Here is a 15,385-nt window from a genome sequence, read left to right on the forward strand (position 1 = left end):
ATTCCTCCTCATCTCAGTTTTAAAGGAGCGTCCCTTCACTGAGGCTATGCCCTCGAGTTCGAGTCTCTCCCACTAGTGGAAACATCCTCTCCAAGTCCACTCTATCCAGGGCCCCTCAGTATTCTGTAAGTTTCAATTAGATCCCCCCCCTCATCCTTCTAAACTCCATCGAGTACAGTCCCAGAGTCCTCAAACGCTCCTCATACGACAAACCCTTCATTCCTGGGATCATTCTTGTGAACCTCCTCTGGACCCCCTCCAAGGCCAGCACATCCTTCCTTAGATACGGGGCCCAAAACTGCTCACAATATCCAAATGGGGTCTGACCAGAGCCTTATACAGCCTCAGAAGTACATCCCTGCTCTTGTATTCTAGCCCTCTCGAAATGAATGCTAACATTGCATTTGCCTTTCTAACTGCCAACTGAACCTGAACGTTAACCTCAAGAGAGTCCTGAACCAGGACTCCCAAGTCCCTTCAGATTTCCGAAGCCTCTCTCCATTTAGAAAATAGTCTACGCCTCTATTCTTCCTACCAAAGCGCATAACCTCACACTTTCCTACATTGTGATCCATCTGCCACTTCTTTGCCCACTCTCCTAGCCTGTCTAAATCATTCTGCAGCACCCCCCCGCCCCACTTCCTCAATACTACCTGCCCCTCTACAAATCTTTGTATCAGCCACAAATTTAGCAACCATGCTCTCAGTTCCATCTTCCAGATCATTAATGTATATCGTGAAAAGTTGTGGTCCCAACACTGACCCCTGAGGCACACCACTAGTCACCGGTTGCCATCCCCACTCTCTGCCTTCTGTCTGTCAGCCAATCTTCTATCCATGCCAGTCCCCTGCCTCTAACCCCATTGGCTCTTGATAATTGCTTGTGAACCATCTAGCGACATCATAGAATCTATAGCATCTCTACAATGCAGAAGGAGGCCATTCGGCCCATCGTGCCTGCACCGACAACAATCCCACCCAGGTCCTATCCCTGTAATCAGTATTTACCCTGCAAATCCCCCTGACACTAAGGGACAATTTAGCACGTCCAATCCACCTAAACCACACACCTTTGGACTGTGGGAGGAAACCGGAGCTCCCGGAGGAAACTCACGCAGACACGAGGGGGAACGTGCAGACTCCGCACAGACAGTGACCCAAGCCGGGAACTGAACCTGGGTCCCTGACGCTGTGAGGCAGCAGTGCTAACCACTGTGCCACCCATACTACATGAAAAGCACTGGATAAGTGCAGGTTGTTGTTTTGAATGTCATTGCGCTCTGGGTACAGCACATTCAAACCCAGTCCTGACCTTCTTACAACATCCAGCAATGCAGCTTTCCAGCAGAGATCACGAGGTGGAATCAGGTTCAGTGCTTCCTTTCCTCAGCTTATAACCAGTCAGAGCGATTGCACTGTAACCTCGGCCCTGACAAGGAAGCACGACAATTCAGCCAGAGAGCTTCAGCAGTCTATGACCTGGTTATACACTGCCTGCATCAACTGGGCAGATGGGGAAGACAGACTTCTGCAAGCTGCCAATGGCAGCGAGAGCTAGTTTAATACTCTATGATGGATCAGCAACTGTTGGATCGCTGCTGCCAGAATTTTCACCATCGAGATTGATGACAGAGGCAGAGGCTCCCACCCACCCCCCAGCGCCGAGGCAGAGGCTCCCCAACGCCGCCCAGTACAGAGACGATGGCCTCTCCCTAGCACAGAGACAGACTCCCCACCCCTCCAAGCACAGGGACAGAGCCTCCCCCCCAAACACAGGGACAGAGCACCCCTCCCCCCCAACACAGGGACAGAGCACCCCTCTCCCTCCAAGCACAGGGATAGAGCCCCCCCTCCCCCCAAAACAGCAACAGAGCCCCCTCCTCCTCTCCCCCAAAAGCACAGGGACAGAGGCTGTGTGTGTAAGAGGTTCTTACACATACTGCTAATTGGACAGCAACACAGGTGGTGATTCAGAGGAATGTGTGCGCACACTCGTAGATAAGATGATTTTCAAAAACAGAATGGAGGAGTGGAAGTGAGAGTCCATTAAGATAGTCACGTTTAGAAAGAGTAGCATCGGGTCAAGAGAGGTTTGTGCTGCTGTCACGTGCCGGAGCTGCGTAACAGCAGACAACAAACTGGCGGTGGCCTGTGCGTGCCGGTGAACAGGGACTGAGACACAACTTTCAAGGTGATGGAAAATGCAAGAGTTGATAGAAGCTTCCGCCACCTGAGGAACCACAAATCTAAAGGCGATAGGGAAAAATGACCGAGATGGAGGGGGGGATTGTGCTGTTTAGGCATAAGGCCATAAGATATCGGAGTAGAATTAGACCGTTCGGCCCATCGAGTCTGCTCCGCCATGGCTGATAAGTTTCTCAACCCCATTCTCCCGCCTTTTCCCCGCGACCCTTGATCCCCTCACCAATCGGGAACCTATCTATCTCTGTCTTCAATACACTCAATGACCCGGCCTCCTCTGTGGCAACGAATTCCACAGATTCACCCACCCTCTGGCTGAAGAAATTCCTCTTCATCTCGGTTCTAAAGGGCCTTTACTCTGAGGTAGAGCCCTCGGATCCCAGTCTCCCCGACTAATGGAAACATCTTCCCCGCGTCCACTCTATCCCAGCCTTTCAGTATTCCGTAAGTTTCAATGAGATTCCCCATCTCCATCCTTCTAAACATCAGTCACGCATGGGTGAGCCTGAGCTAAAATCCGAGGAAAGGTGGGCCCGCCTGCAAGAGATGGAGGACGTAAGGAACATATCTAAAGTACCCCGAGGGAAGTCTAGTCCATTAGACTAGAGATTTTATCATGGCGTTGGGATCTAACAAACCTGGCAGGAATAATAAACTAACCCTGGTCCAAGCAACAGAAGGAAATCATTTTGCCAAGGCCAGGTTTGGAAGAAGCCACTTCCAACCATTTAATCTCATCCTTTCATATTAAAGGTCAAAAATGAGAGAAATGTCACCCAGAAAAGTCTTTTTCCCGTCTGCATCAGCTAGCAATCGTAGTGCTGGGCTGAAGCAGGCTGGAGACGTACACACAAGTTGAGACACAACTTTGGCAAGGTACCAGGAGTGCTTGCCAGAGGGGACAGGAAGACACAGCTCGTCAACACAGCTTTAAACAGAGGAAGCAGGAGCAAGATGGAGGGCAGAGCCTGGCCGAGTTTCAAACTGCTTCAGAGTGAACGCAGGATTCCCTGGCAATCGATAGTTCTGATCACATCGGAATACCAAATTCTGTCACGTGCCACGTGGCTCTTGCCGCGAAGCACCTGCTTTTTTTTAAAAAAAGCAATCGAGGTTTCTCGAGGGAAGCTTGCACAAAATAAAATAGACTCCTGGCGCAGACAGGAAGAGAGCCAGTTTGACAGATCGACAGACTTTGAAGAAGGGGCGCCAGGATAGCAGAGTTAAGAGGCAGGTGAAGATTGGAGTTTGAGAGAGAAGTGCAACCTATTGTGCATCCATCCCAGCTCACAGGAAGTAGCTGGATTACTCCTTCCTGCCAGACAGAGGAATTCTGCAGCTCCATAGTTCAACCCTGAAGCAATGAAGTCAGAATTACTCTATTAGAGCCAGAGGCGGCAGGCAAACTGCGTAATCGTACATGGGGTTTACAACCCCACCTAACCCGTTTTCACGTGCTGTTCTGCCTCAAACTCCCTCTTACCTCTATATCTGTCTCTTTTTCTCAGTCGCCAATTCCATCTTCCCGGCTTTCGTCCTTCCCCCCGGAATCCATTATGCACGATCCCTGATCTCTGGGGGGCTGAACAGAGTCAGGGAAGCAATTTAGTGTCAAATAATTCAGGTTTGAACGGGGCTCTAATCTACTTATGAAGGATGGCTTCAATACAGCACCCCCCCCCCCGCCGCCACACTTAGTTTAAAATAAACGGGAATGGAGGTGTGTGTGTAGAAATAACCACCTTTAACCGTGCAGTGAATCAGATTGACAGGCCATGAGGAAGATTGTTAGTGATTACATTGCTCCTTCTGGTCCCACTGCTGTGCACGCATACATTACAATGAACCCCACTAAAGACCAACTCTTCGACAAGATAGAAGCCAACTTGATTTCCACATGCAGAAACATAACAGTTTCCTTGAAGATCAATGAATCTACTGTCCAGCAGGAGACCATTCGGCCCATCAAGACTACAACAACAATCTCACCCAGACCCTATCCCCATATCACAGAAATCCTACAGTGCAGAAAGAGGCCATTGGGCCCATCGAGTCTGCACCGACCACAATCCCACCCAAGCCCTACTCCCGTATCCCGACACATTTGCCCACTAATCCCTCTAACCTACGCACCTCAGGACACTAAGGGACTTTAGCATGGCCCATTGACCTAACCCGCACATCTTTGGACTGTGGGAGGAAACCGGAGCACCCGGAGGAAACCCACGCAGACACGAGGAGAATATGCAAACTCCACACAGACAGTGACCCAAGCCGGGAATCGAACCCAGGTCCCTGGAGCTGTGAAGCAGCAGTGCTAACCGCTGTGCCACCATGCTCCCATAACCCCACATATTTATCCTGTTAGCCCCCCTTACACTGAAGGGGAATTTAGCATGGCCAATCCACCTAACCTGCACATCTTTGGACACTAAGGGGCAATTTAGCACGGCCAATCCACCTAACCTGCACATCTTTGGATACTCAGGGACAATTTAGCATGGCCAATCCACCTAACCTGCACATCTTTGGACTGAGAGAGGAAACCAGGGCACCCGGAGACAGGGAGAATGCGCAAACTCCACACAGACAGTCACCCCAGGCCAAAATCGAACCCGGGTCCCTGGCACTGGGATAAAGCAGTGCTAACCACTGTGCCGGGGCAAGGTAGTTCATAAGATGTATGAGCAAACTTAGGCCATTCAGCCCATCAAGTACGCTCCTGCTTGATATGCTCATTTTCCTGCCTTCTCCCCATAACCCTTCAACCCATTACCAATTAAAAATCTGTCTAACTCCTCCTTAACTTTACTCACTGTTCCAGCATCCACCGCACTTTGGGGCAGCGAATTCCACAGATTCACAACCCTTTGGGGGAAGTAGTTTCCCCTCCAACTCTGTTTTAAATTTGCTGCCCCTTATCCTAAGGCGATGACCTCTCGTCCTAGAATGTCCCACAAGAGGAAGCATCCGCTCCACGTCTACTTTATCCAGACCTTTTATCACCTTGAATACTTCAATTTGATCTCAAATTTGATTTAAGGTAAAAACTTTTGAATGGACTTTTTAAAAAAAAGATGCTAATAAGATTCTTCCCCATGGCCACAATCACAAATTCAAAACTATCCCATTTATCAAGTGGCCATTCTTGGAAATAAAAGCAAAATTTCTCAACTTGCCAAGCAATTCTCACATTGCAAACCTAAGTTTGATAATTCTTCAATAAACTGCAGGATGTCGGTGCTGGGCAATGAAACACTTCTCCACAAATGTTATCACCTGGCGTCAGTAACAAGCTGCAGGAGATATCTTCCTCTATAAATTAGGAACAGAAGCAACTTCCTTTGTCAGCTTTCTCTGCTCACTCAATCAAGCGTGGAAAATCTTGCTTCAAACAAATACAAATCAGTCAAGTTGGTAATGTGAAAATTTCAAGAGGGGAGTATCTCGCTGCCTTGTAATATTTGCACCATCACTGCTGGAACATTTAATCTCTATATCCTGTCGTTAATGGGCCCAGCACACACTCTATAATCACCCTGACCAGCCCCTCCCCGCTTTTATTTCCCTGACCTTCAACAAGCAAGTTTCTCTGCAGGAGAGCAGCAAGCTGCTGCCGTTTTATAGACACTTTCACAGCCATTAATCCCACCTAGGCACCTAATCAGTAGCCTTAAATCAAACTGCCGACTATTGATCACCCATGAGAAAAAAAAGGACTGATTTTTTTTTTAATGTTAAGTTTATTTATTCGTCACAAGTCGGCTTACATTAACACTGAAATGAAGTTACTGTGAAAATCCCTCCCCAATGTTGGTGTCAGATTAATGTCTGACCACAACTGGGATCAGGGGATCACACTCTTCCACTGGTAGTCGTCAATGTCCCGGAGGACCATAGGCCACTCTCCCCCTTTTTGAGAGAGAGATGACAAGTGGTGATTTTAACCTGAGGGTCACCACACCTCATGCAAGCGGCATGGTTGAGAAAGTGGGGCCTTCGTGGATAACCTCAGCCGGTACGGGAATTGAACCCGCGCTGTTGGGTGTTGCTCCGCATCACGAACCAGCCGCCCAGCCCACTGAGCTAACCAACCCCCAATCTTCCACTGCAACACGGAACACTTGAAGAAATCGGAGCAAAGCCCCCCGCCCCCCGATAAAACACAAATATAGGGACCCAGCTACTGAGTACAGTAGGGCCGACAATTTAACAAATATAGCATAAAGTTAAAAAACAAGGCTGACATTATCTCCGAAACAATTCACAAGTTGCTGCAATACGGAATCTTGGTGCCTTAAGATGGTGAATTACTGAACTGTTCATCTTCTCTATACTGTCTGATAGGACAGAAGAAGCTAACCAATGCTTTTTGTGCTCCCAGCCTATATTTATGACTTAACGAGTTAGATTTCAGTGGCAGCCACGTGCACACCTAAATTCCCGTGTCTCCAAGAGTTGGCCCAGTCTCACACCAAAGCTTAGGGATGCCAGCTCTGAGGAAGAGTGATACTCGACTCGAAATATTAACTCTGCTCCTCCCTCCACAGCCGGACCTGCTGAGATTTCCCAGCACTTGAGGGCGTGCACGTGAAGGGAACAGAACCATCATCTCTGACGAAGAGAACTACATCTCAAACAATGGCCCACTTTTACTCTTTGGAAAAGCTAATGGAACTTGACGTAGAGTAACTTTTCTAACATCTTCTGAAACTCGCACGGTTTTCGCAGCCCAAATTCAGCGTGAAATTCAGGAATGACTTACTGCACGTGAAACCAGATTAGCGAAGGGATCAACCGTGCTCAAAGTCAGCAGATTCTGCCAGCAACCGCCCGACTAACGTTTCCCAAAATGCCCTTCAACATCTTGCTGGGGTTCTACAAAGGAGCCTTCAAAGAACAGTACAGAACAGGCCCTTCGGCCCACCAAGCCTGCGCCGACACATGATGCCTTTCTAAACTAAAGGCCTTTTGCCTCTCTGCGATCCACATCCCTCTATTCTCTGTCTATTCACGTATCTATCAAGATGCCTCTTGAACCTTGCTATTGTATCTGCAAATTTCCCTTTGTCCATTTCTGACACCACGAGTTGGTACCTAATGCTAAACTGAGGCACACAGACAGGGAAAGTTCCAGATTCCACCCCTGGTCGGCGTGGAACTCAGATCCTAAGCAACACATTTTTTTTTTAAAGTACACGTACAATGCTCTTTCTTGACATACTCCTCCAAGTTATGAGAACTAGCTTATTTTAATTCCATGCATACCTGTCACAAATTCACTGTTGCTTCAAGTTCACATGACACCCCTAATGCTACTGGTACGATATTCTCCTATACCAAGTGAATTCATGCTATAATTCAGTACGCAGGCTCAATGAACACCTTTGGAGCCTGATTTGGACCTCTTATAATCTATACCCCACAACTGACAGGTGGGAATCACTGCAGTTCATATTATCTGTTAACTCATATACAAGACAGCAAGTAATTCTCAAGCTTCTCATGTTGGCAACGTTCACATACCTTTTTTTAAAAAAAGAATCAGCTGTTGGAATATGGCTAACACCGATAAGAATCAACAAAGAACAAAGAACAGTACAGCACAGGAAACAGGCCCTCCAAGCCTGTGCCGCTCTTTGGTCCAACTAGACCAATCGTTTGTATCCCTCCATTCCCAGGCTGCTCATGTGACTATCCAGGTAAGTCTTAAACGATGTCAGCGTGCCTGCCTCCACCACCCTACTTGGCAGCGCATTCCAGGCCCCCACCACCCTCTGTGTAAAAAACGTCCCTCTGATATCTGAGTTATACTTCGCCCCTCTCACCTTGAGCCCGTGACCCCTCGTGATCGTCACCTCCGACCTGGGAAAAAGCTTCCCACTGTTCACCCTATCTATACCCTTCATAATCTTGTACACCTCTATTAGATCTCCCCTCATTCTCCGTCTTTCCAGGGAGAACAACCCCAGTTTACCCAATCTCTCCTCATAGCTAAGACCCTCCATACCAGGCAACATCCTGGTAAACCTTCTCTGCACTCTCTCCAATGCCTCCACGTCCTTCTGGTAGTGCGGCGACCAGAACTGGACGCAGTACTCCAAATGTGGCCTAACCAGCGTTCTATACGGCTGCATCATCAGACTCCAGCTTTTATACTCTATACCCCGTCCTATAAAGGCAAGCATACCATATGCCTTCTTCACCACCTTCTCCACCTGTGTTGCCACCTTCAAGGATTTGTGGACTTGCACACCTCTGTGTTTCTATACTCCTGATGACTCTGCCATTTATTGTATAACTCCTCCCTACATTATTTCTTCCAAAATGCATCACTTCGCATTTATCCGGATTAAACTCCATCTGCCACCTCTCCGCCCAATTTTCCAGCCTATCTATATCCTGCTGTATTGCCCGACAATGCTCTTCGCTATCCGCAAGTCCAGCCATCTTCGTGTCATCCGCAAACTTGCTGATTACACCAGTTACACCTTCTTCCAAATCATTTACATATATCACAAATAGCAGAGGTCCCAGTACAGAGCCCTGCAGAACACCACTGGTCACAGACCTCCAGCCAGAAAAAGACCCTTCGACCACTACCCTCTGTCTCCTATGGCCAAGCCAGTTCTCCACCCATCTAGCCACTTCTCCTTGTATCCCATGAGCCTTAACCTTCTTAACCAACCTGCCATGTGGGACTTTGTCAAATGCCTTACTGAAATCCATATAGACGACATCCACGGCCCTTCCTTCATCAACCGTTTTTGTCACTTCCTCAAAAAACTCCACCAAATTTGTAAGGCACGACCTCCCTCTTACAAAACCATGCTGTTGTCACTAATGAGATTGTTCCGTTCTAAATGCACATACATCCTGTCTCTAAGAATCCTCTCCAACAACTTCCCTACCATGGACGTCAAGCTCACCGGCCTATAATTTCCTGGGTTATCCCTGCTACCCTTCTTAAACAACGGGACCACATTCGCTATCCTCCAATCCTCAGGGACCTCACCCGTGTCCAAAGAAGCGACAAAGATTTCCGTCAGAGGCCCAGCAATTTCATCTCTCGTCTCCCTGAGCAGTCGAGGATAGATGCCATCAGGCCCTGGGGCTTTGTCAGTTTTAATGTTCCCTAAAAAACCTAACACTTCCTCTCTTGTGATGGAGATTTTCTCTAACGGGTCAACATCTCCCTCCGAGACACTCCCGGTTAACACGCCCCTCTCCTTCGTGAATACCGATAAAGTATTCATTTAGGATCTCCCCTATTCCCTTGGGTTCTAAGCATAATTCCCCTCCTTTGTCCCTGAGATGTCCGATTTTCTCTCTGACAACTCTTTTGTTCCTAACGTATGAATAGAATGCCTTAGGATTCTCCTTAATCCTGCCTGCCAAGAACACCTCGTGACCTCTTTTTGCCCTTCTAACTCCCCATTTGAGTTCTTTCCTACTCTCTCTGTATTCCTCCAGAGCTCCATCTGTTTTCAGTTGCCTGGACTTAATGTACGCCTCCCTTTTCATTTTAATCAGATCCTCAATTTCCCTGGTTATCCACGGCTCTCGAATCCTACCTTTCCTTTTTTACAGGCACATGCCTATCCTGCAGCCTTATCAATAGTTCCTTAAAAGACTTCCTTTATTGCCCATTCCCTCATATGCCTCAAAATGGCAGCAACCCTTCTTCTCAAACTTGTGGCAATGACATTAAGGTAGGTAATTCCCTGGAATTTAGACGGTTAAGGGATGAGTTGGTCAAAGTTTTCCCGATATTAAGGGGAACAGATAGGGTAGAGATAGAGAGAAGCTAGCTCCACTGGCTGGGGCGTCTTGGGGGCAGAGTCGAGAAATTAGTGCCAGACCTTTCAAGGGGTGAAATTAGACAACAGTTCCACACACACAGGAAGGTAGAAGTTTGGAACGCTCTTCAAAATGACAATTGCAAACAAAAATCTATCAATCACTGATTTAATTCACCAAAGGTCTCGAAGGGCATGGGGCAGTGGCTGGGCTTTGGATAAAAGCAAATTACCGTGGATGCTAGAATCGAAACAAAACAAAAACAGAAAATGCTGGAAAATCTCAGCAGGTCTGACAGCATCTGTGGAGAGAGAATAGGGTTGCCGCTTCAAGTCTGGGTTACTCTTAGTCAAAGCAGGGGCAAGGGTATGGAGTTAGGTGGCAGATTTCATTGACTGACAGAGCAGACTTGAGGGGCTAAATAGCCTCCTTCTTGAGCTCTGACTGAAGGGTCATCCAGACTTGAAACGTTGGCTCTATTCTCTCTCCACAGATGCTGTCAGACCTGCTGAGATTTACCAGCATTTTCAGTTTTTGTTTCAGATTCCGGCATCCGCAATATTTTGCGTCGAGCCTCCTCCTGTTCCTAATTTCAGCTTTTTAAGACCCAATGTGAATGGCAGGATGGCATGGAACTTGGATGCGTTGGCATTCTCACGCCAGTGGGTAAATCTCCAGGCCTGTATGAAATATACTCTAGGGTGCTGAGAAGGGAGGAAAGAGTAACAGCTCTGACCATCATGCCCCAATCTTCTCTGGCTACAGATGTGGTGCTGCCAACATCGTACTGTTTAACAAGGGAGAAAGGGATAGAATGAATGGTTACAGGCCAGGCAGCTCAAAGCTGGGGATATTTTTGGAAACATTACCAAGGGACAGTATCAACCGTCTCTTGGAAAGGCATTGATTAATCAGGGGCAGTCAGCGTGGACTTGTTAAAGGAAGGTCACGCCTGACAAAAAGGTGCTTGAACCTTTTGAGGGTGAACATGGAGAATCGATGAGCATGACATGTCTGATGTACTCTTCATTGATTTGAGCAAGACAATTAACAAGGTCCCACACAGCAGGCTGGTCAGAAAGTTTAAAAGTCCATGGGATCCAAGGGATATTGGCTTGGCACCAATATCGGATCAGTGGCAGGGGGCAAAGGTGCTTCTGTGACTGGTGGCTGTTTCGAGTGGAGTTTCACAGAGCTCAGTACAAGGTCCTTTGCTTTTGTGGCTCTGTATCAGTGGTTTAGGCTTAAAAGTAGGAGGCACGATTAAGAAGTTGAAGACTAAATAAAAACTGGTCGTGTGATTGACAAAGAACAAGAAAGCTGATGGAATGCTGGAAGTTATCAACCGGACTGGTCAGGTGGGCAGAAAAGTGACAAATGGAGTTCATTCTGGAGAAGTGCGAGATAATAGATTGGGGGGGTGGGGGGGCAAACAGAGCAAGGGAATACACAATAAAAAGCAGAGTACTGAAACGTATAGAGGAACGGAAGGGTCCAGATGCACATGACCACAGATCATTAAGGTGGTTATGAAGCCATACAAGATACCGACTTTTATTGCCCGAGGCTTGGAATACAAGAACAGGCTTTATAAAACATTGGGTAGACCATAGCTAGAGTACTGTGCAGAGTTCTGGTCACCATATTACAGGAAGGATATCTTCACACTAGAGACAGTGACAGAAGAGACTGACGAGAGTGCTGCCAGGACTGCCAGACATTTAGCCGTGAGGAAATACTAGATGGATTGGGGTTGTTTTCTTGGAACAGAGGGGGATGAGGGAACATTTCATTGAGATATGTAAATTTAAGGGTCTTGGGTAGTGTAGATTGGATGGCCTTATCACTCTCAGAAGACAGTAAATAACTAAGGGCATAGAATAAAAATAATTGACAAATGGATTATAGGGGAGTAGAGGATATTTTTTTGATTTGATTTATTATTGTCACATGTACTGGGATACAGTGAAAAGTATTGTTTCTTGCGCGCTATACAGACAAAACATACTGTTCATAGAGAAGGAAAGGAGTGCAGAATGTAGTGTTACAGTCATAGCTAGGGTGTAGAGAAAGATCAACTCAATGCAAGGTAGGTCCATTCAAAAGTCTGACGGCAGCAGGGAAGAAGCTGTTCTTGAGTCGGTCGTTACGTGACCGCAGACTTTTGTATCTTTTTCCCGACGGAAGAAGGTGGAAGAGAGAATGTCCGGGGTGCGTGGGGGGTCCTTAATTATGCTGGCTGCTTTTCCCGAGGGCAGCGGGAAGTGTAGACAGAGTCAATGGATGGGAGGCTGGTTTGCGTGATGGATTGGGCTACATTCACGACCCTTTGTAGTTTCTTGCAGTCTTGGGCAGAGCAGGAGCCCATACCAAGCTGTGATACAACCAGAAAATTTGCTTTCTATGGTGCATCTGTAAACGTTGGTGAGAGTCGTAGCGGACATGCCAAATTTCCTCAGTCTTCTGAAGCATTGGTGGGCTTTCTTAATTATAGCGTCTTTTTGAGGTCTTGAACTCGCCGCTGGAAGGATGGTACTTAGTACTTGGATATATGCAGTTGAAGTGTTATAACCAGAAGGTTATAAAGTGGGATAAGTCTTTTTCAGCTGCGATGGGCTAAATGGTGTCCTTTCGTTCTATATATTTCTAAGACCTCTCAGTGGCCAAAGTTTTGGGTTGGCAAGTCCAGCTAAAATAACCCTAGCAAATTATTACAGTACATCACATCTCCACAATGTACTGACAGCTGAAGGCAGCTGAGGTGGACTGTCTCAGCCAAGACAATGTCAAGTTTCTTGAGTCTTACAGAAACTGCAAGGGTGGGAACCTTAACTGCCTTTTTTTTAATTCATTCATGGGATGCGGGCATCCCTGACTGGGGCATGATTTATTGCCCATACCTGAAGGCAACTAAGAGTCAACCACATTGCTGTGGCTCTGGAGTCACATGTAGGCCAGACCAGGGTAAGGACGGCAGATTTCCTTCCCTAAAGGACACGAGTGAACCAGATGGGTTTTTACGATAATCGATATTGGTTTCACGGTCATCTTTAGATTTCTAATTCCAGATTTATGTTGAACTCAAATTTCACCATCTGCCAAGGTGGGATTCGAACCTGGGACCCTAATGCGTTACCCTGGGTCTCTGGATTACTAGTCCAGGGACCATTCCACAAGGCCACTGCCTCCCTGGACACCGAAGCCACTTGTCAAACCATCTCCCCAAGGTTGGTGAACACAAACCTTAGACTCCCTGGTGTGTACAATTTTTTTTCAAGTATTCACAGGATATGGCCACCTCTAACAAGTTCAGCATTTATTGCTCGTGATACAGCCCAGTAGCTTGCTAGGTCATGTCCGAGTCAATCACAGCACTGTGGCTCTGGAGTCATGTACAGGCCCCAGACCAGGTCAGGACGGCAGACTTGCATCAGAAAGCCAGATAGACTTTTACCTCAATCCAGTAGTTCCCATGGTCACCATTACCGAGACGTTATTTTTACTGCAGATCTATTGAACCAACTCAATTTAAATTCCCCAGTTTCCATGGGGGCTTGAACTCCTGCCTCTGGATCATTCACCCAGGCCCCTGGATTATTCATCTGGTAAGAAGTCTCACAACACCAGATTAAAGTCCAACAGGTTTATTTGGCAGCACAAACTTCCGGAGTGTCGCTCCTTCTTCAGGCGAGCGAAGACAGCTCTTCACTCACCTGAAGAAAGAGCGACACTCCGAAAGCTTGTGCTGCCAAATAAACCTGTCGGACTTTAACCTGGTGTTGTGAGACTTCTTACTGTGCCCACCCCAGTCCAACGCCGGCATCTCCACATCATGGTTATTCATCTGCTGACATAACCTTTAGGCTACTATACCCTGCAGCTTTCATAAATTATTTACCTTGGAGTTAGCAGGAAGCTTCAACATCTCATGCTGTGGTGCAAGGATTGGACCATGAATTATTATATAAAAAGACAGGTTGAGGGAAAAGAGACGAGACGAAATGTTCAGCAGTGGAAGCAATCAAGGTGAAAATTTACAGAGTTGAAGCGTAGCAAAATACCTATGAAAAGCTACTGAACCTGGGCGCGGGTTTTGTAGAACCTGCCCAGGTTCACAAAACATGAAGATTACGCTGCACTCAGCGTAGGAATTCTGAAGCATTACCAAGATCTGAGGTTGAAGTCAACTGCAGAAAGCAGTGTAGTGGAGTGAACAGTTTTCCAGTGCCCTGTATGATTTTAATACAGGAAGAGTATTGGCGACACTGGCCATTAACTGGAGTGTGAACATCTCAGGCAAATTGACATATCAGTGACACATAGCATAGAACTTCCACACAGCCGGAAAAATACAGCCTATTCCCGCCAATTTTAGGATGGAGCGCTTTCTCTCGATCCTCAGTTTGTTTCTTCACATCTTGCACCAACATATGCAAGCAAAGCTAGCATCTGAAAGTACTTAACCTACCAGCCTCGGAATCATTTCCTATCCCATCTTATGTACCAGGCAGTAACAACAGGTATTTATAGAATGCCTTTCACAAAATAAAAACCTCACCAGGCCATTGCACAAGATTTGAGACTAAGCTGCATGAGGTAACAGAGCAGGTGACCAAACCCTGGCCTAAGAAATAAGAAGCATTTCAGAGGAGAGGGGGCAAGGCGGAGGGAGGTTCAGGGAGGGAATTCCATTGCTCCAGGGAGCTGAAGACAAATGCAACAAAAACTGACAACATCCAGGCTCGGGCTGACAAGCAGAAAGTAACATTCACGCCAGGCAATGATCATCACCCATAAGAGACACTCACTCTAACCACCACCCCATGACATTCAATGGTGTTACTTTCACTGAATCTCCCACTGTCAACATCCAGGGGGGGGGTTACCATTGACCTGAAACTCAACTGAACCCGCCTCATAAACACAGTGGCTACAAGAGCAGGTCAGAGACTAGGAATACCGCAGTGAGTAACTCACCTCCTGACTCCCCCCAAAGCCTATCCACCATCTACAAGGACACAAGTCAGGAGTGTGATGGAATACTCTCCACTTGCCTGGGTGGGTGCGGCTCCCAACAACACTCAAGAAGCTCGACACCATCCAGGACAAAGCAGCCCCGCTTGATTGGCACCACATCCACGAACACTCACTCCCTCCACCACCGATGCTCAGTAGCAGCAGTGTGTACTATCTACAAGATGCACTGCGGCAATTCACCAAAGATCCTTAAGACAGCACCTTCCAAACCCACGACCACTTCCATCTAGAAGGACAGCAGCAGTAAATACATGGGAAAACCACCACCTGCAAGTTCCCCTCTGAGCCACTTACCACCCTGACTTGGAAATATATCGTCGTTCCTTTGCAGTCGCTGGGTCAAAAT

The 15,385-nt window shown here is 47.3% G+C and overlaps 1 protein-coding gene across 1 annotated transcript in view; it reads right to left on the reverse strand.

Moving 5' to 3' along the window:
• Positions 1-5,845, reverse strand: part of nxf1b (nuclear RNA export factor 1b) — a 75,101-nt gene extending 69,256 nt beyond the window's left edge. The window contains exons 1-2 of the mRNA XM_078205353.1: positions 5,776-5,845; positions 3,686-3,784 (exon numbers count right to left, since the gene is read on the reverse strand). Coding sequence (XP_078061479.1) covers positions 3,686-3,784; positions 5,776-5,845 — 169 coding nt within the window. The remainder of the gene's footprint in view (positions 1-3,685; positions 3,785-5,775) is intronic.
• Between the last annotated feature and the right edge of the window lie 9,540 nt (positions 5,846-15,385).

The sequence above is a fragment of the Mustelus asterias genome, unplaced genomic scaffold (assembly GCF_964213995.1).
Source record: "Mustelus asterias unplaced genomic scaffold, sMusAst1.hap1.1 HAP1_SCAFFOLD_685, whole genome shotgun sequence".
In the NCBI taxonomy this organism is placed as follows: domain Eukaryota; kingdom Metazoa; phylum Chordata; class Chondrichthyes; order Carcharhiniformes; family Triakidae; genus Mustelus; species Mustelus asterias.